Source organism: Lithobates pipiens, unplaced genomic scaffold (genome assembly GCF_037356315.1).
Source record: "Lithobates pipiens isolate NorthernLeopardFrog02 unplaced genomic scaffold, aLitPip1_a1.2 Scaffold_13, whole genome shotgun sequence".
Lineage (NCBI taxonomy): Eukaryota > Metazoa > Chordata > Amphibia > Anura > Ranidae > Lithobates > Lithobates pipiens.
In genome coordinates, this window is record NW_027507718.1 from 282528396 (window position 1) to 282550474 (window position 22079).

At 38.7% G+C, this 22079-nt stretch overlaps 1 protein-coding gene across 8 annotated transcripts in view; it reads right to left on the reverse strand.

Moving 5' to 3' along the window:
* The window catches only part of LEF1 (lymphoid enhancer binding factor 1), a 156193-nt gene that overhangs the window by 40202 nt on the left and 93912 nt on the right, over nucleotides 1–22079 (reverse strand). For all 8 annotated transcript variants that reach the window (XM_077476694.1, XM_077476689.1, XM_077476690.1 and 5 more), the window contains 4 exons: nucleotides 19051–19183; nucleotides 14676–14766; nucleotides 7691–7813; nucleotides 3759–3921 (listed from right to left, as the gene is read on the reverse strand). In XM_077476694.1, coding sequence (XP_077332820.1) covers nucleotides 3759–3921; nucleotides 7691–7813; nucleotides 14676–14766; nucleotides 19051–19183 — 510 coding nt within the window. The remainder of the gene's footprint in view (nucleotides 1–3758; nucleotides 3922–7690; nucleotides 7814–14675; nucleotides 14767–19050; nucleotides 19184–22079) is intronic.

The following is a 22079-nucleotide window of genomic DNA, read 5'->3' on the forward strand; positions in this document are numbered from 1 at the left end:
TCTGTGAGTCATAGGAAATAATCCTTAAATGCAGTGATTCATTGATTTTACATCACTTAGTTAAGTCGGGATTATTACAGCCACTGGCACACATAACCATAATAAAGAGACCTCCTCAGGCAGGACATAGCATCATCTAGCTACTGAGATAACTACAAGTTATTAATACCACTACTAATTTACAACATGTAACACAAATACCTAAAACACTGCCTAAGATAAATGCCTAGAGTTGTACAAAAAAAAAAAAAAAACCCACACGCCTGCAACAACGCACAACATAGAGAAAGCTCTGACTGTGCAAGCTTTAATTAAGTTATTTACAAATTAGTGAGCAGGTTTTCAATCAATTGAGATGTATGTGTATTTAAATGTTTTAAGTTGGGTAGTATTTTGAATACTTAGATATGAGTTGGGGTAGATTTACTAAAGGAAGTAAGATTATTCACTTAGAAAAATGACTTTGTAAGCTGAATGTTCACTGAAGCTGGTCTTTCATGGTGTGAATTTTGCATGATTTTTGCTGAATTGGCTGAAATGTAGGCAGTGAGTGGCCCTGTTGTCTGTTGGCTTAAAAAACTTCAAATGAAAAATGTAAGGAGCCAGGTGAAAACAGGGACTGCATCCAATCATTATTCGCACGTCCATCAGAGAAGATTCCTCTTTCCACAATGTTTAGCTTAAATGGGGCCACCAAATATATATCAAAATAATATTAGATGAATGTCAAATCAATCATAAACAAAACATATGTTGTACATAAAGCAAATTATATGTGAAAAAGTCCCAAATGTATCAATCTCTAAGCCTTTTGCGTTATATAACTTTATGTGCTATTTCAAACTTGTCCACTCTTCCACCTCCTTGGACCCCCCCCCCCCCCACAGGGCTATCTTGATGATGTCATCATGCGTGGCACATTCATGAAGTGTGTTATCTAACATAGCCGGCCAGGACTGAATACCGGCAGTATATTTACTTTCAATGTTTGCATATAGGAGCACATTTAATGCACTGAAAAATGTGTGATTCTTTGTGAGTGGTGTGAATAAAGTAATTTTAAAAGGTGAAGCACTGTGTGGTGTTTGCTTTTTCTTGTTGGCTTGACGTGTGCTGGATATACAGAACTCAGTTTAAAGGGGACAGATGCTGGAATTCGCTGAGTTTATGCTGGTGCTATGATCCGCTGAAAATATGTGATTCCATTTAAAGGGGATTGATGCCTTAACTCACTGAGCATAGAGGATTCCATTTTTGTGAATCATATATACCAGATGAGAGCACAACTGATGTTGGTGTAGCACTCAAGGTGAAGGAGTGGAAGAGTTAACATAGCACATACATTTATATTAAGCAAGAGGCATATAGACTGCTACATTGCAACTTTTTTCCGCAAATATAAATCACTTTATGCATAAAATATGTTTTGTTTTCTGATTTGTGTGATATTGATCTAATATGTTAACTCTGATACACGGTTATTTGGAAGAGAAATTATAAAAATTGATTTTCACTTTCTGGACTGGAGGATTATAGTGAACACAGAATGAACATTCTACTTTCTGTTAGTAAATGAACCACTTGGTATGTATTTTTTCCAATAGATGTGTTTGCTAAGAAAATACATGATACCAAACAATTATTTGGGTGATGGAGTATTCATATTGGTGCAAACTTTATTTTGTTTTTCAAGTCACTGCAAAATTCCATTCATAAGTCTGTTAAATAGCATTCTAGCCTTTTTTACCCTATATATTGAAAATGGCTCTAGATGTGCTGCTACATTCTGTGTTTTATAAATGGATCTTGTAGGAAATGTTGATTTACTAAAACCGAAGAGTTCAAAATATAATGCAGCTGTGCATGGTAGCCAATCAGCTGCTAACTTCAGCTTGTTCAATTAACCACTTCCTGACCTGCACGCGACAATGTACGTTGGCAGAATGGCACGGGCAGGCAAATTGGTATACAGGTACGTCCATTTGAAATTGCCTCCCTGCCATCGCGTGCGCGCCGGCGGTGCGTGGCTGTTGGGACCCCCGTGAGTCCGGCCGCGGGTCCCGCGGACTTGATCGCCACGGGGATACCTGCGATCGTCTCATGGGGAGGCTGAACAGGGAGATGCTATTTACATCTGCCTAGCAACAAGTGACACTGATCTCTGCTCCCTGTGATTGGAGCAGAGATCAATGTTCACTAACACACAGCCAGCCCCCCACAGTTAGTAACACGCCCCTACACTGCCACCCCCTAGTTAACCCCTTCACTGCCAGTGTCATTTACACAGGGATCAGTGCATTTGTATAGAGCTGATTGCTGTATAAATGACAATGGTCCCAAAAATGTGTCAAAAATGTCCGATGTGTCTGCCATAATGTCGCAGTCACAATAAAAATCACTGATTGCCGCCATTACTAGTAAAAAAAAAAAATTATTAATAAAAATGCCATAAAACTATCCCCTATTTTGTAAACGCTATAAATTTTGCACAAACCAATCAATAATCGATTATTGTGATTTTTTTTACCAAAAATATGCAGAAGAATACGTATTGGCCTAAACTGAGAAAAAAAAATGTTTTTTTATATATTTTTGGGGGATATTTATTATAGTAAAAATAATGTGGTTTTTTTTCAAAATTGTCGCTTGATTTTTGTTTATAGCGCAAAAAATAAAAACCGCAGGGGTGATCAAATACCACCAAAAGAAAGCTATATTTGTGGGAAAAAAAGGACGTCAATTTTGTTTGGGAGCCATGTCACATAACCTCGCAATTGTCAGTTAAAGCAAGGCAGTGCCGAATCGCAAAAAATGGTCTGGTCTTAAGCCAGCAAAATGGTCCAGTCTGAAAGTGGTTAAGCTTTGGAAAAAAACAAACAAACTGGAAGCCGATTGGTTTCTATGCACTGCTGCACCAGATCTTGCACTCTCCAGTTTTAGTAAATCAACCCCCATTGTGTACTCTTTTATTTTAACAGTGGCATTTTGGAAGAGTAATCCGTGGAGAATTGCCAATTCAGCACATTATGATTCTCCCACATATTTACTTGCTGCTCTTTAGAGAATCACACAATTTAAGAATGCAGAAACTGTATGTCTTGTTGGAGGTTGCACAAATCTGAACGCATGGATTCAGGAGCATCAAAAAATTGATAGTGCAACAATTTCCCTGTTTTAAAACCCTGGTTATTATTATATATTAAGTGACTATATTAAGTAACTATGCAGCAAACTGCAAATTTATCTTCAGATAAAGGGTCATTAATACCAGCAGTATTGGGCTACGTAGCCAAACACCGTCCTGAAACAATAATAAGGCACTGCTGCACTGGGTTGGTGTGCACTTAAAAAAAAATAGAACATGTTGCATTTATGAACATTTTGACGCAATAGAACATATTACAATGTACTGCAGCACATAGAAATGACATGGAAGGTAAAAAACAAACAAAAAAAAACACATTATGCCATTGAAATACTCTAACATTAAAACAGAGGAAACAAACCAGCCTGCTTGAAAATGCACAAAGGGATTTTCTGGAGCAAATTGGTTTTTGGTACATTATAAATGAATCGCCTGGGACAAGTAAGCAAAAATGAAAATCTGGACGTTCACTTCCTCATTTACTTTGTATTTACAGGTTGCCAAGCAACAGCACAGTCATCTGTGAATAAGGCAGCGTCAGAAGGACGGTCGGCACTGTTTTGTAAAGCAGATGCCGGGTTAGCAAAGATAAACAGAAAGCCCCAAAGCTCACCCTTCTGCCGAGAATCTGATTGATGGCGGCACTTTCTTTAAGCGTACACTCCGCTACGACATTCGCTCTCATCTCTTTCATATACAACATGAAAGCATTCAGCGGCTTCTTTATATGAGGTCTTTTTGGCTCCTGCTCTTTTCTCTGTTCATGATGAGGTTTCCTAAATGATGGAAAGGGACAAACTAGGTTGAACAATGTGCAAAAATGGTATGATTGTGTAGTTAAAAAAAATTGAAGCACAGTGTATTTAAATCACTGTAGTAGTTTATAAAAATGATATCTTAAAATGAGAATAATTTAGTTGGTATTTATGTACACTTCCCAGTTTTATCTACCTGCCGTTATTATGTAGGTGTCGCAGTATAGAACTTTACAGCATACATACAGTAAATCTATTCACTATCCCTAGAGCTGGTCATACACTGGTAGAATTCCAAAGGAATATTCGTAATAATATTTGATAAACTCGATAAATTCGATGAGTTGACTACTGTCATTGGAAAGTACATACATTTGATACATTTAGCGCAGTTGATACATGATGGTTGATACATACATTTGATACATTCAATGATTTTACTAATGTTCAAAACTACTTAAAAATTGAGTTTGCTTTTAATATTTGATTTCGGAATGAATGTAATTTCCTGAACTAAAACCACATACACTGTTAGAAATGTGTTTGTTTGAGAAACATTTTCCATTCTGCTGCTTTGAATTTTCTCATCACTACTATCAAAAATGAATGCCCACTTTCTTCTCATAGTATTGAAATAATGCGCTGCTAGCTTGTTGTTTGCATGAAACGGCTTTACTTTCATGGAGGATTACAGTGCATGTCTTTACAGCATGAGAACAGGAACTGAACACAAACAAGTGCATATAACACAATAAGGAAGGTACTTCCTCTGATTACATTACCATAGAATACACACTATAACACTGCAGCACCACCTACTGGTATAGACAGGTATAATGAATATATATAGTTCACAGTACAAAAAGCTACTTGCCAACAAATGGAACCCCATTAATGGTTAGATAATCAAATACACATTCTTAAGACAAAAAAATCTTGAACAAAACCCTATTAATGTATGGCCAGCTTTATTATCCCCAACACACTGTAGTGGCAGTTTGGGAGGTAGCCTGTTCACTAACCTACTAGTATGTCTTTAGCAGAAACCCCACACAAACAAAACAAAGTGCATCCTTGGTTGGATTTAAACCCAGTGTCCTGCACATAAAGGCAGGTGTGCTAACTAACCAATTAAACAGTAACTCCACATTTGTTGAGGAAAAAAACATTCTCCTCTGGGTGATCTATGTACATTACAAGGATTTTGACAAACTTTGTTGCAGAATCCTACCTTTTGTTATTCTGAACAAATCCCTGTGTGTTTGTGAGTCTAATGGGAGTGGTTTCATAATTATCAACTAGCTGCTGCACCTGCAAAGCTCTAATGAGGAAAATTGCAGGGTCTACCTCCCTTTTAGACGTGATTTCCTATTGGGAGTATCTATATATATATAGGGACTAAAAATGACATTTTTCCTGTGGGGGATGCCTGAAATCTGACTTGAATCTTAGTGCAGACTTCTAGGAAAATCAGTAAGCCAATCACACAAGCAGGAAATGCCTGTGTACAGAACACCTCAAGGTAGCCATATTATATTGCATTTTACAGAAAATTACAGCACTGCAGGTTGAAAAGGAAAGGCAATTTTTAATAACATTCAATTACAATATGACTTGTGTTGCAATTGCATACACTACATTTTTTTTATTTGCTATTTTTTTCCCCCACAAAAGTGGAGTTAACTACTGTGTTGACTATATGGAAGCTATCAGTAATAACACATGACAGTGACATGACAATGTTTGAAGAAATGGATAGTCTTGTGGAAGAAACATTGAAACCCGAGTGCACAAAAGATAAGGGAAGTTAAGGGAGGAGAGGCGATTTACGTTTCCAAAAAAAATTGGGGTTGATTTACTAAAGGAGTAGAGGCTTTTCACCTATCAAAGCGAATGTTAACATTGGAAAGTGTAAGTTCACATTGCAAAGTAAATGTTAGTGAATAAAGTGAACCCATGTTCACATTCAATACCCAATCATGTACACAGCTTCATCTTATCAAAACTCCCTTTGCAAAGTGAACATACTGCTTTAGTAAATGAACCCCAGCATTTACACTAATATTAGTGTTTTCAGATGATTAGGAAAAATAGAGGCTGATTAAGGCTCGGTTCACACAGGGACGGCACGACTTGGAGCGCCGCGACCTGTACACGATCAGCGGCGACTTGCAAAACGACTTCTGTATAGAAGTCAATGCAAGTCGCCTGAAGTAGTACAGGAACCTTTTTTCTAAGTCGGAGCGACTTGAGTCGCTCCTATTAGAACGGTTCCATTGTACAGACCGGAGCGCGACTTGTCCAGCGGCTAAGTCGCCTGGACAAGTCGCCTCTGTGTGAACCGAGCCTTAATAAAGGTGTTGAGGATGTTTTACGTAATAAAGACGTTCTAAAAAAAAAAATCTAATAATTTTTTATTTTTTTTGCACATAATTGGGAATTCAACATAAACACATAAAATATGTTGAGTAAAGATTCTCGTCTTCGTTAGTAAACCAGCCTTATTGTAATTCCAGGTGTGTTTGGAAACAATAGTTTGGTTGCTACCAAAATCTATAACTAGTCAGATGATTAAAGCAGAATTATAGGCAAAACTTTTTTTTTCATTTTGGATCGAGTAAGGGAGGGTTATAACCCCTGTAGAATTTTTTTCACTATCTGTGTTCCATTGCAGAGATTTCCCTTCACTTCCTGTCCCACAGTCAAACAAGAAGTGATAGGAAATCCCTGAAAATTAAGGGAATTCCTTTGGGACCCCAAGGTCAGCAGAACTAGTGTCCCCATTGGAAGGTTTCCCTTCTATTACTTTTTTGGGGACAACCTAAACTTTGGGATTTTCTTTTTCTTTCACTTTCAATGATAATGGTAAACAGGGAAAATAGAGAGCAAATAGAGAGGGTGAATATTCTTAACAGGGATACAGGCAGTAATAAAAAAATTACAGGGGTTCTAATCTCTCTCCACTCTATCCAAAAGTAAAAAAAGTTTTGCATTTAGTTATACTTTAAGTAGTGAGTCCATTTAAAGGAATGTTTTATTTCTGGTAAATGTCGGAGAGTTGAACCACCGAACAATTTCTAATAACTTCCTGGGACTCCACTGGTCATACACCTGCTCTTGAGTTCTTGGATCTACACGGCTGTTTTGGTAGTTAGGAATGGGTACCACGCTCCTTGTTAGAGATTACATTTTATAATATGGGGCATTCAGAATAAGATTCTAGAACACGGAGATAAGAATTATGTAGGGAGGTCTCACTCTTGGAGTAATGAAGACATATAAGAATGTACCTGTCTGCCCATAGGGGAGGTACTGGCAGAGAGTTGTACTCCGTGTCTGCAGGAGCATGATATTGCACCAGTCATCTGCTGACCAGGGGTGCAATGCTCTGCAAGCTCCTAGGGGGAAAAAAATAACCTGCAAACAAATGTGCATTTATTTTTATTTGTTTTAAAAGTGAAATTATCCTTTAAATATAGTCAGTTTGCAAAACGCAGTTTGCAATCACTCTGCTACCCTTTTTTTAAATAAGATTTCTGCCACACAGGATGTCCATTGTTTTCAATGAATCTTCCCCCATTTATATATACAATCTATACAGAGCAAGCAAGCTCTGTCAAATTCTTAACACATTTAATTATTATATAATATTTAATATATTATATAATATATATATATATATATATATATATATATATATATATAATTTGTAAATAAAATTTAAAAATAATACCCCTTAATAATAAGTATTAATTCATAATTCATTTATAAGTATGTAGACTCAACTTACACATGCATTAGGTCATTGTCATTGTGGTGGTGTTCCTGTTTAACCTGAGGATTGACAATAGCGGGATGAGGGATTCCAGTTGTGTGAGGACCTGGAGGACCAGGGACCATGTGATGTGAATACCTAAGCAAAATAAAAAAAGTAGCGTAAGTCAGTAAGTCGATTTTTGTGCAGATCTCTAGATGGATATAGAAAACCCATATTGTATGTCATGGAATTATATAAATTAATAAAATAAAATGTTCAACGTATTTTTAAAAGTGCTTCAGTACGTCTTTGTACAGGTCTGTCAATCCAGCACAGCAGAAAGAGAGAGAGCATAGGGATAATACTATCCCTGTGCTGCTATTCCTTTACTAACCAATCATGGGTTGGGACAACTATTAGACCAAGTAGTATAGTTCCAGAAAAGTGAGGTCAGGGACTTGTCTATGCTGTATGGGGGAAATAGTAAGAGATAGTAAGCAAATCTCAAGACTAACGTAACAGAACTACAGAACATTTGGTAAGAAAGCAGTTTATATATAATTTACACTGGGAGCTTCTTGAAAGTAAAGTAACCATCGGCTATATCCATCCTGTCTGCTTGTTTTGTTTTTAATAACAAGTCTCATGGAATGCTTATTCAATACACCTCTTTGAATATGTAAGTGCATACATAAAAATATTAATATGCATATGATATATGTACCTGTTCATGTTCTATACCCTTCTAACATATACCATTCTATCTCTTTTGAATAGAATTGCTCTATGCTTTATACTTACCCCTGAAGAAGGAGATGCAGACTCTCACCGAAACGCGTAGGGTGTTTTAAGTCATTGTTGTGTATATACATTGCTAGCGTGTTTATGCATTCCTTGTTTTACACAGTTTTCTTATAATACTATTTTCAATAAACTTTTCTTCATACTTTATATATTTGATATTTGTTGTACGTGCCTAAAAAGTCCACCACTAGGGTTGCTTTAATCTTTTGCTATATATATAATTTCAACTTTTATGTTAGCTGTGCTCCTATAGTTTTCGATAAATAAATTCTAGATACTAACTGTGTAACAAATATTTACTAGTAGTTTTCAGATCTCTGGTATCTCAGTAATACCCTGCAGTGCACACACACACACACACACACACACACACACACGTGCCATTTCCGGAAAACCAGCCTATCATAACCAAGGATAAGGGGAATGATATGTTATGCAGTTCCTATACCTAGTTTCCTGTATCTCTCCATAAGTAGGAATGACAAATCATTACTGGTTACTATCATATGCAACTGAGGACATCAACTTTTTCTTATCTGATTCGGGCATTTGGACCTAATGGTGAGTTATTCTTTAAGCCACTATGATGATGTATATACTTTATATGCTACATTATGCTTTCATTCAAATTGCTTGCTTTACTATTTGTATCCCTCTCTGTTCTGATACATAAAGTAACAATAAAAATGTTGCTTTGCTTTAGAAAGCGATTACCTATGAATAAAGAATTCTTCCCTGTGCTTATTTAGAACAGCTACATACAGTGCAGCATGTGAAATTGGACATAATTGGCAACATTATCTAATGATACTCAAAGTAACCTTTCCATCGGAACTGTCTTCGGAGCTAACAAATTGACAACAAGAACTGTGGTGACTATATTTTGATGATCCTAAATGTATTAGCAACACATTCCTTTTAACATTTTGGTCTAGGAAAGGAAATATTAAGACATTTTAGATGAAAATAAATGATAGTATAGATAGCCCTATAGTGATTTTTCATACTGTGTTTTTTGTAATGTCTAGAATTATAGACCATACAAACAGACACAATCGGTAATATTGTTTTATGTGGGCTTTGAACTGCTTAAATTACACTGTGCTCCCTTTTGATTGGAGCTGCTTTACACTTTGAACTGGATTAGCATATTTAAAAAGAATAGTTCAGACAGAATAATTGATTCATTCCTACCCGACTTGACTCAATCAATTCAGTTCAAACAGGGTTATTGATTGACAGATTTCATGTAAAATGGCTTTAGAAGCTGCAGGCGTCTATAATGCCACTCTCCTGACAATCCAAGCACTTAGTGAATTGTTTTTATTGGAGAGAATGGGCCATGGGCATGAAATGGAAGATTGGGATTATTCCAATGTAGAAGATTAGACACCAGTCTTGATTGCCAGCTATTGTACTATAGGGATAAACAGCATGCCGTTTCAGCACACTGTCATGTGGGGGAGCACATTATTAACTGCGTAGACAATTCTGTGAATCCATGTGTAAGATGTAAGCATGAACGGCATTTACAGACAGACCAAACCAAGGGGCAGCAAGGAAAGGTTGCAATGTAGGTTCACAATACTACTAACCTGGGCTTTTGGGTTGCTTAGCATTACCTTGCCTTGGATCTTAGTTCTACTAGTGACTAGAAATGTGTTTTAGTAAATGGAATTGTATTTATATTCCTTTTGTCTTCCTCTCATATTTTCTACTGATGTACAGGAAAGTCTGGCTTCTTTAGTGGACTGTTAGTGGACTGTAAGTGGACTTTGTTCTCCTGAACTTTCACTGAGCTACAGTTCCATGCACAGAACCATACAGAGGAACAAGAACTTCAGGAAAAAACTTTTTTTTTTAAATCTGCTGGGTTACAAATGGTTAAATCCCAGGTATATGTCAGCTCCTGGATTGCTATTCACAGCTACACAATTTTCATTGAGCACCAAAATACTTCTGGCCCTCAGCAGGAGAGGATACAGAGCAGCCACCTTGTCTTTTGCTCGCTCTTCCTCCCCTCTTGTTTAGACACAGAATGCTTGGTATTCTGTAAAGCGTCCACATAATACAATGCATTCTGTGAATGGACAAGGGGAGAGAAGGACAAGACAGCTGGTGTGTAGCAGAACCTGTATAATTTGAGGGTTAATTCCTCTACAATGTTTATAGCTACAGAGGTAAACAGGGACTTCTTTTATAGTGTTTTTACTGCAAGTTTAGAATATGTAAATACTTTAGTGTGCATCTATATATAAATATATATATATATATATATATATATATATATATATATATATATATATATAGATATATAGATAGATATATAGATATATAGATAGATATAGATATAGATAGATCTTTATACAGGCATACCCCACTTTTAAGTACACAGTGGGGTTTATTTACTAAAGCTAGAAAGTGCAAAATCAGGCTCACTTCTGCACAGAAACCAATAGCTTCTAACCCCAGCTTGTTCAATTAAGCTTTGGTAATAAAACCTGGAAGCTCATTGGTTTCTATGCAGAAGTGAGCCTGATTTTTCACTTTCTGGCTTTAGTAAATAAACCCCATTGTGTACTTAAAAGTGGAATATGCCTGTAAATATATATATATATATATATATATATATATATATATATATAGATAGATAGATACATACATACATACATACAGTATATACTGGTGTAGAATGATATGGAAGGAGACTCTAGCTTTTTAATATGAATGAATTTTATCCTTGTATTTACATTATGGGGTTGATTTACTAAAACCGGAGCGTGCATATTCTGGTGCAGTTGTACCTGGCAGCCAATCCAATGTCAGCTTGTTCAATTAAGCTTTGACCTAAAAAAAAACAACTGGAAGCTGATTGATTTCTATGCAGAGCTGCACCAGATTTTGCACTCATTAGTAAATCAACCCATATATCTATAAAATGTATATATTGAATATTGAATATTGAATAAATATATTGAATAGGTAGTATGGCTATCATTTGCATGTGCTATCATTTGCATATTTCAAAATGGAAAAAACAAAGGCTGTTAAAGAACAAGGCACTACAGAGCTACCAATCACATCATACAATATAAAAGTATTATCAGAAAAAAAAAAAAGCAATCATTGTGCATGGGGCTCTAGTCATATAGATGAGGGGGGGGGGGGGGAATAGTTACAGCCACTCCTAGTAGGTGAAGTAGTTAATTTTCACATTGGTATACCTTTGGTATAACCTGAAAGAAAAATTGTTAATTGGATATATATTCTTTAATCAAGTCGTTTTTATTGAACAGTTGCTTTTTGTTAGAAGTGCAACAATTAATCTGTTTAAAGATCTAAAAAAAAACTTTGCAATTAGAAACCATAGACAAGTTTTTATTTAGATTGAAATTCTTCCTAAACAGAAAAGAAAAAGAACAGTGGTTTTGGGAGACAACCCAAACCTAAATTGTTAACTGTTTAAATCACATGATTCTCTTGGCAAACATAGAAAATGGAATATTTGATTAAGTCATCTTCACATAAATTAAGAACACTGAAAAGTCCCCAGAATTTGTTCAACCCCCATGTTAGTTGCAATACTTTTTTTACACAAAATTAAATGAATTAATTTCATAATAATTTGTAACAAAAGTGTTTCTGTTCAAAAAAGCAAACATCTGAATTATATTTCTCTTGCAAGTAAAACTTTACTCCAGTCATATAATTAACCGCTTCCCGACCGCCTCACGCAGATATACTGCAGCAGAAGGGCAGATTAACGTACCTGTACTTTGCCCTTTAAGAGGCGGCTTTCGGGCACTCACGCGCTGCTGGCGATGCGTATGTGTGCCCACCGGGAACACCGTGACCGCAATCGCTGTCCGCGGAGATACCTGCGATCGTCTCACGGTGAGGAAGAATGGGGAGATACCAATGTAAACAAGCATCTCCCCATTCTGCCTAGTGACACTGTCACTGATCAGAACTGTAATTGGCAGCGCTGATCAGTGACGTGTCACACACAGCCCCTCACCCCCACAGTTAGACTCACTCCCTAGGACACACTTAACCCCTACAGTGCCACCTAGTGGTTAACCCTTTCACTGCCAGTGACATTTTTACAGTAATCAATGCAATTTTTTAGCACTGATTGCTGTATTAATGCCAATGGTTCCAAAAATGTGTCAAAATTGTCCGATGTGTCCGCCATAATAATAAAATAATAATAATAATGGATTTAATTAATATTGACTATGTCAAAGGTCCTTGGCAAAGTTAATAGTGATGAGACGCGTTAGCACGAAGCATGAGCACATAGCTGGGAGGCAGACTTTTTTTTGTAAGGAAATTTCTTTTAGTTTAAAGTGGAGTAGGGAAGGGTTAGACCTTTTGTTAAAGCGTATGTAAACTCAACATTTCATATTCCTGATGTGTGCCTGCTGTACCATGTACTTGTATGAAAAAGTATATTGTTTCTTTGTATTGCTCCATTTGTGTGAAATCCCTGGTGTTCTCTTCAGTCCCTTTGCTTTTCTATTAATAAGTGACCACATCAAGCAGGAGAGCACAGTGTAGTCAGTTCTCTAGCTATGTTGGGAACTCGGTCTGCTCTATTCCAATGATCCAATTTTCCTGACACACCCCTGCTACACAGTCATTCACTGGCAAGTTCAGTGTGCTACTGCTTCTCCTGCCCCCAGCTGTGAACAGAGGGAATGTAATCACTTAATAAAAGGGGAAAGAATGTATTTATAATGTTTTTTATATCTATAAACAAATGTTTTGCCTTTCATTTCTATTTTAAAGTAAATGGATTGTTTTACCAAGTTAAGTTGATCATTTACAATCACTTTAATTTTTAATTGCCATTTGTGTACATTCTGGGGAGATTCATGCTATTTGTTTATGTGACCATTGACACCGGGACAAAAAATTTGAAAAAAATCACAAATTTTACAGTGTGTGCACATAAGGGGATTGAAGTCACAGGCGCGGTGGTGTGGTGGAGGAGTGTTTCTGGAAGTCTTTATGAATTATAATTATAATTGATTCACTGCTCACTATCTAATGAATGTTGGACTCTTTGTGTTTAAAAACTGAACACTTTATTTATTTATTCATTCATAGAATTTATTGCAACTAATCACTTCTCAGGGTGTTGCTATTATAGTTTAAAGTGGTAACAATCAATTTTATTTATGTTATGTGTATACTTTACTGTATACATTTGATTTGAGATTGTGTATTATTAGCATATTCACTGAGTATTTAGCGCCGCTCATTCTACACGGCTTGGTAGGATTTTTGCACAGTAAAAAAAAAAAAATCTAATAATAATTACCCTTCCCTACTCAAAAATCAGTGTCTACCTAATTCATTAGTGCTATTTGCTTTACAAATACACTTTTCATTTGAACAAACTGCTGCCTAGATACTGAAATACCACCAAGGATCATATCTGGAGTTTCTGCTTTCAAAATGCTAAACCATACCGCTTTTTTAACTTTGTAACCACAGAAAGTAAAAGTAGTCACTGGCTTTCGAAGGCTGTCATCCCATGACGCAATTTCAACCAGGTTTGGCATTCATTAGGCTGTCTACATTGTGCATTTGATTGCTAAAGGAGACTAGAAAGATCTTCATGGAGGAGGAAAGACCATCAGTTGGGTTGTCATCATGTGCAGACCAGTGATCATACATTGACTTCAATGGTGACCAGATTGTTTCGGTGTACATATATGCACACCACAGTGCATCTCAAAGAATAAGTACAGATTGCATTACTTGAAATGAGCTGTAGGCCAGGTTCACACTACTCCAACATGAAAGTTGAGCGACTTGCCAGGCCATTTCAGCGTGACTTCGGCACGACTTTGACACGACTTTGAAGCAACTTTAATGCCTGTGTAATCTTCCTGTAATGTCGGATCCAAATTACATCAATTAAGATGAGGATTTGACTTTGATGCATCTTCCATTCAATATTATGGGCTACAATCAGACAGAAGTCAGACCAAAGTAGTGCAGGAACCTATTCCAAAGTCGGACCAGTTAAGACGGGAAACATTTGTAAATGCGACATGTGCTCTCAAAGTCGAAGTGTGAACCAGGCTTTAGTTCTAAACAATATGGATTACATGCTACAGTGATTATACAATGATTACACATATACATTTGTAATTTTTTTTCTGATTTATATCTGCAGATATCTCAGTTAGTATAAACTCACCAGCCAAGAGGTGGTGTCATCTGGCCCACTCCTCCAGGAGACAGGGGGTAGAAGGTAGGAAGGTCAGGTGCTTGAGGATGCCTGTGCATGCCTGTTAATAAAATATCACATCAAACATCGGCTCAAAGGGCACTCACGTGTATATAGACAGATGCCAGGACAGTATATACTTTTTTACTGTAGAAAAATGTACAACAAATAATGTTAGGATCCAACGTAAAAAAAAAAAGAGGTAAGTGTTGCTATTCTACCCCCGGAGGACATTAATTCCTTCTCAGCACTCAATGGATTAGTCACTGTCCTCCAGTTCTGTTCTATTTTTGATGGATGAGAAAAAATATACATGAACAGCATGCATAATGCAATAACCATGAAATTTACATTTATAAGGTGCTTAGGCAATTTGTGATTTTGATTTAACCCCTTCAAAACTCAACTAGCACCCCTGGCCCAGCACCAACAAGAGATCAGTATTTCCCAGAAAACCAGCAGTTCTTTTAAACTGTAATGTTTTAGCTTAGTTCCACGATTGTTGTTTTAATGAAAGTTGAAAAAACAACAATAACGTTTAAAGCAGACAGCTGCCAAAAACTTGGCTTAAAATACAGAATGTAGATTAGGTACATTATATTAGGGCCTGTCCATTAACACACATTCCCCAAAGGTTGCATTACAATTTTTTCTCTCCATTTTGAACCACAGAGGATCACCGACTAATTATGAATCATTTTTAGGCTTCTAATGCTCACTCTTGATATGATTCACTTGGCTCCCAACTGTCACTCCAGTTTCTACTAAGCTCTTCATCAAGCTAACGGCTTTGGGCGGCAAGGTCAAGCTGTTTTGCCTTAGTAGCACTTTTTTTTGTAGAACAAAAAGAGTACAAAGAAAATTCCCACAAAGAGCTACACATCATATTTCAGTATACACTCAGTGACTGTAAACCCTACAAGTTCTTGAGTAAACACCTTGCCACCAAAACCTTGTTCATTTCCCTAGTCAATGTCTGCTTTCTACTCTGTAATTCTAAACTTTATAATACATACAAGACTTGTTATTATATGAACACAATGAATAAATTCGGCATTATGGACAGATTTTAGTAGTAAAATAAGCACCAGTGGCGGCTGGTGGTATATTTTTTGGAGGGGGGCGGCAAACAATCCACTCCCCTTGGTCGGTCGGGTCACAGGCACCACCCCACCCCAGGTCAGTCGGTCACCAGCCCCACACTTAACCCATCTAGGACACAGGCAGTGCTTCCTCCGAGTGGTGGCTTCACCCTGCGTCTCCTCCTCTGCTTTGGTGGCTTTCCCTGCGTCTCCTCCCTCCTTCTCCTTGGCGGACAATAGAATCGATTCGATTCTCCTCTCACCCAATCGGGTGACAGGTCTCAGGATCCACTTCCTGATTGGCCATGAGGAGAATCAGGAAGACAATATTGAATATTAATTCACTATTGTCACACAACTGGGTGGTTCTCGGGCGCAGTGCTCTGTGCCCCAAGTACACCCTTTTTTGAAGCTAATTACGGCCTCTGGCTCTAATCACATGCTTCAAAACAAGAAACAAACAACCCCCCCCCCCCCCGTATTGATGGGCAGTCACTGATTTAGCACTCTTAATTTTAAAGTAGTGTATACTTTGTATATTATAGATGGTTTACTGCTTTGAACCATAGTTTGGTGGTGGACTACACATAGGGGTTAATTTACTTATGGTAAATAGATTTAATTTTGCAAGGATAGTTGCACTTTACATGGTAATTTGCTCCAGAGCTTAGTGAATGAGGTAAAGCTCTAACTTTATGCAAGCAAACATGTTGTTTTTTTTACATTTTATTGCACGTGATTGGGTATTTTTTTTGCCAAGTACAACTTCATAATGTTCATTAGGCTCTGAGGCAAGTTCCCTTGCAAAATTCACCTTCCAGTCCAAATCTCTTTATTGTACATTTTATTATATAAGAAAGACATAGGGCTAGAGGATAGAGTGCTCATGGGTGCCGTTTGAGATGATCACATCAATTGGCCTCATGGGCAGCATGCCCCTAGCTGATTTACTAAACAGCAGAGGTTGTCCACTTAGCAAAGTCAACGTTCACTTTCCAGAGGGAATTAAAAACAGGATAGTTACTAGTATATGGCTGGTTGTTTGAAGTGAACGAAGGTGCACCTTCACCTAAGTTCAGTAAATATTGAAGTTGCTAAGTAAACAGCCTTTACCCTTTGAGTAAATGTGTCCTAATGTTTCTTTAAAAGGAGAAATATGAGGTACTATAAAAAAACATACTTACTTTCATGCTCCAGCATCAGTGTGTCACTGCAGCTGTCTAACGCTGGTCCTAATGGCAGGAAAGAAAATATCCCGATTCCCTCATCAACACAGTCATTGTTGATGGGAGACTCCCTCCCGCAGTGCTATTGTGTTCTGCTGACACGGAGCCTTCCTTGCCACCAGAACACAATGATTACCGTTGCCGCCTATAGCTGGTGGCACTAATCGTTCAGGAAAAACCTGAAAGGCTGACTGTACACAAGTCAATTGATAGATTGCCCATACTTGGATTGATATTTGACCAGCCCCTGCTGAACTGGCTGAATTTTAATCCATGTATGGCTGATTTAAGAGAGCTCAAAGATCACATGAGCTGAGCCTCCAGCGCATTCATTGTTTGCCACTCCATATTTTACCTTTTCTTGCCAAAATTGTTTGGTGATGTATTAGGCCAGGGTGTCATTGAATATAAAACAGTATTTTTATTTTATTTTAGATTACATAGCTGCTTCATCTATGGAGGTAGAACAAAGTTTAGAAGAATGTTTTCACTTTTCCAATCAGGCTTTTGAATGAATACAATTCCCAACCTTTAAATTAGAACACACCTTGATATTTGCTACGTATACAAACAAGTGTTTGTTATACACATAGATATGCTTATATGAAATTAGGTGATATGTTTAGCACTTACATTTTGTAGATACCAAATAAACCTCAATGATTTACACAGGATAAGAGCTAGCAAACTTGTTTTCTTCAAAACCATTACATGAATAATTGCCCCCACGTGTTTTAATAGTGTAGTGAAATGTGATTCTTTTCTCCGCATAGGATGATCTTAAGTAAAATGGTTTGGTTATTTATGGGCCCAGTTCTTGTAGTTATAATTGCTGTAGATCTACAACAAAGGCTTTAATGGACTAGATTAGAACAAGAATAACCACCTATCCAATGGTAAGATGAAAGTAACCTGTAAGGCGAAACAACAGCACCAGAAATGTATAATGTATGAAAGGAGAAAAAGCTACAAGAAGGTCATGTACACCATCAATCTGAAGAGATTATTAGTGTGTCCATGTCACTTTAAATAAATGGAAAACATATAATTACTCTTTAATTGTTGTAGTAGTCCTCACCCCAGGGCACTTTTTTTGTACCAGTATTGAAGTTTTTGTTCTCAAAATAATAGCTATATTATATTAAGAATATTTTACACAAGTATGTTTTTAATGTTTGATGTGGGAGAGATATACAAAATGTTCTTACAAGGTAATTAGTCTAAAATTATTAACAATACATTTGAAATACAGTGCTATTCAGGGTGGCTTAATTCCTGCAATAATAATGGCTTGGTGACTGCCCACAATGAAAATACTAAGGCCCCTTTCACACTGCGGCGGGAGCGGCGTCGGCGGTAAAACAGCGCTATTTTTTGCACTGCTTTATCGTCCTTTTGGCGGAGGTATTCGGCCGCTAGAGGGGTGGTTTTATTGCCGGCGTTATAGCCGTGCTGCCCCACTGATTTTAATGGCCAGGAGCGGTGTATACACTGCTCTTTCACCGCTCCAAAGACTTTTTTTGACCGTCCTGCTATCGCACCGCTCCGGCTATTTCAGGTTGGTTTGCAGGCGCTATATCGCCTGCAAAATGACCCAGTGTGAAAGGGGTCTAAGGGATCTAATAGCATGAACGGAATTGCTATGTATTGCAATACATAGGGGGTTATTTACTAACGGCAAATCCACTTTGCACTACGAGTGCACTTGGAAGTGCAGTCGCTGTAGATCTGAGGGGAAGATCTGAAATGAGGGGAAGCTTTGCTGATTTTTATCATCCAATCATATACAAGCTAAAATGCTGTTTTTTTATTTCCCTTGCATGCCCCCCTCGGATCTACAGCGACTGCACTTCCAAGTGCACTTGCAGTGCAAAGTGGATTTGCCTTTAGTAAATAACCCCCATTGTTTTCTTATGACCTTTACATGTAAGTAAAAGTTTCCCATTTCTGAAAGGACCCAGCAGGGAAAAAAAAGAACTACCTCTTCCAGTAAAATACACAAAAGCATTTTCTTATATTTAGAGTTGCAATTCATACCCTGCTTGGAGCAGACATCTGATGGAATATGTGAAGGGTGAGCTCCCGGGGCAAAGTGCTCGTCGCTGTATGTGATGAGAGGTGTGAGGGGATGCACTGCATGTGACGGCTGCACAACTGGAACCTTGTTTGACTGAAACAATAAGAGCAAAACAACATGCACTTAAGCCTTTTTTTCATAAATAGCAATAAATAATAATATTATAACACTTTATATTTGTTAGACTTAGCTTTGGAATAAAAAATAACATATGTGTTAAAACATGTTTAAACCCAAAAATAAAAATGTTATATATATATATATATATATATATATATATATATATATATATATATATATATATATGGCGGTCTACCATTCCCTAGGTGTTCTTAGGGCTAGTTTACACTTGCCTCAAAACAAGGCTTCGGACAAGCTTTGTTAACGCTCTCTGAACGCCAGCCAAAGCCCCTATCACTAAATAAAATGGTTAGCTTACAGTCCTGTTTACACCTTGCGTTTGCTTTGTGCTTCGATGAGGCTTTGGTGGGGCTATGATGGGGCTTTGGTGAGGCTACCAAAACATTAGTAGCGCTAATAAATCACACTATTTTTAAGATTGTGATAAAAAGTCCACTTTATACTTGTTTCAGCTTCAATACACATTAACGGCAAGTTTACACTTGCTTCAAAACAAGGTTTCAGACAAGCTTTGTTAAATCTCTCTGAACGCCAGTCAAAGCTCCTGCCTTAAATAAAATGGTTAGCTTACAGTTCCGTTAGCAATGCCAGGAATGATAACTGTCATATTTGCTTGTTTCCTCAACCAAACTGTCAAACCATCAAATGTATGGTGTCATAACTGATCAGATGCGCAGTACTATGGCAGTTGCAAATCAAACAGAAGCAGCTTCCATGGCTCTAAATGATAAGGAGGGTTTAATACTGCTTTAAGGCTGTCAGCAGATCGGCCTCTACAAACTTGGCAGTGCCTAAGAACCCTTTCACACTGGGGTGTTTTGCAGGTGCTATAGCCTTTCAAAATAGCGCCTGCAAACTGCCCTAAAAAGGCTGCTCCATTCACTCCAGTGTGAAAGCCCTTGAGCTTGCACACTGCAGCGTTGTGCTGGCAGGGAGTCAGAAAAGGTCCTGCCAGCAGCTTCTTTGGAGTGGTGAATGAGCGGTGAACTAACCTCCATCGCTCCTTCCTATTGAAATCAATGAGGCAGTGCTGGCAAGGCAGATTTAACCCCTTTTTTGGCCGCTAGCGGGGGGTTAAAACTGCCACCGCTAAAACGACGGTAAAGCAGTGCTATTTTTACCGCTGACACCCGGGGCGGCACAATGTGAAAGGGGTCTTAAAATGTCTAAAAATGGAGAGCAACTGAACATGTGCAGAGAGGGTTAAACTGTGTATTACTTTATTTTAAAAACTATAGACATTCATTTTTAATGTTTTACATAGCTATACCTGCAAAAGGGGCCAGCCTGAAGTGATCTACAATTTCTGACTAAAGTTCCACTATAACCACTTGCCGACCGCCTAACGCCGATGTACGTCGGCAGAATGGCACGGGCAGGCATAAGCACGTACATGTACGTGATTTGCCTCCCGCGGGTCGGGGGCCCGATCGGGCCCCCGCCCGGTGCCTGCGGCGGTCGGTTTTCGTTCGGGAGCGATCCCGGACGAGGGGACGGCCATTCATTCATGGCCACCCCCTCGCGATCGCTCCCGACGAATAGAAATCCCCGGTGACATCACTTCCTCTCCTGTAATGTAAACACAGGAGAGGAAGTGATGTATTCTCTCCTCCGTGTCAGTATTTTTCGTTCCGACACGGAGGAGAGCGGATCAGTGAGTTGCACCAACACATCCCACACACAGTAGAACATGCCAGGCACACTCACACCCCCCCTTTACCCCCCGATCACCCCCCCAATTACCCCTGCCCCCCAGTCACAGTGACACCAATGTCATTTTTTTTTTTTTTTTTTTTTTTTTTTGCATTGGTGTCATTTGTGACTGTAATAACTGTTAGGGCAGTTAGAGTTAGCCCCCTTTAGTTCTAATGTACCCCCCTAACCCCCCCAATAAAGGTTTAACCCCGTGATCACCCCCCGTCGCCAGTGTCACTAAGGCTGGGTTCACATTGCAGCGGTTTATGAGAACGAATGTGATTCGCACCGCACTGCAGTGCAAATCACATCCGATCTCTGTGCGATTCGAGTTCAGCCATTCGCCGCACCCGCCGCACCCGCCACACCCGCCGCACCCGCCGCAAATTCGCACGGGACCCTTTTTTTGGCCCGCAGCAGAATCGGATCGCATGGGTGTTCACACCATGCGATCCGAGTTTGCAGATCGCACTGCGATATGCGAACTGATCTGGGGGTGTCAGTAACATTTCACTGACACTCCCAGCAGTTCGCATAGGGCAGTGTGAACTGCCGCCGGGAGGCATGCGATGCGGGAACCCGCCGCGGATTCGCGGCGTTTCCGCATCGCTCCAGTGTGAACCCAGCCTAATAAGCGATCATTTTTCTGATCGCCGTATTAGTGTCCCAGGTGACGCTAGTTAGGCAGGTAGGTATTTAGGTTCGCCGCAGCTTTTTATAGCGCCAGGGACCCCCATATACTACCGCATAAAGCCCCCTGATTGCCCCCTAGTTAACCCTTTCACCAGTGATCACCATATAACTGTTACAGGTGACGCTGGTTGGTTAGTTATTTTTTTATAGTTTCAGGGCACCCGCCATTTATTACCTAATAAAGGTTTAACCCCCTGATCACCCGGCGGGTGTCATTTGTGACTAATAACTGTTAGGGCAGTTAGGGTTAGCCCCCTTTAGTTCTAAGGTACCCCCCTAACCCCCCCAATAAAGGTTTAACCCCGTGATCACCCCCCGTCGCCAGTGTCACTAAGGCTGGGTTCAGATTGCAGCGGTTTGAGAACGGATGTGATTCGCACTGCAGTGCAAATCACATCCGATCTCTGTGCGATTCGAGTTCAGCCATTCGCCGCACCCGCCACACCCGCCGCACCCGCCG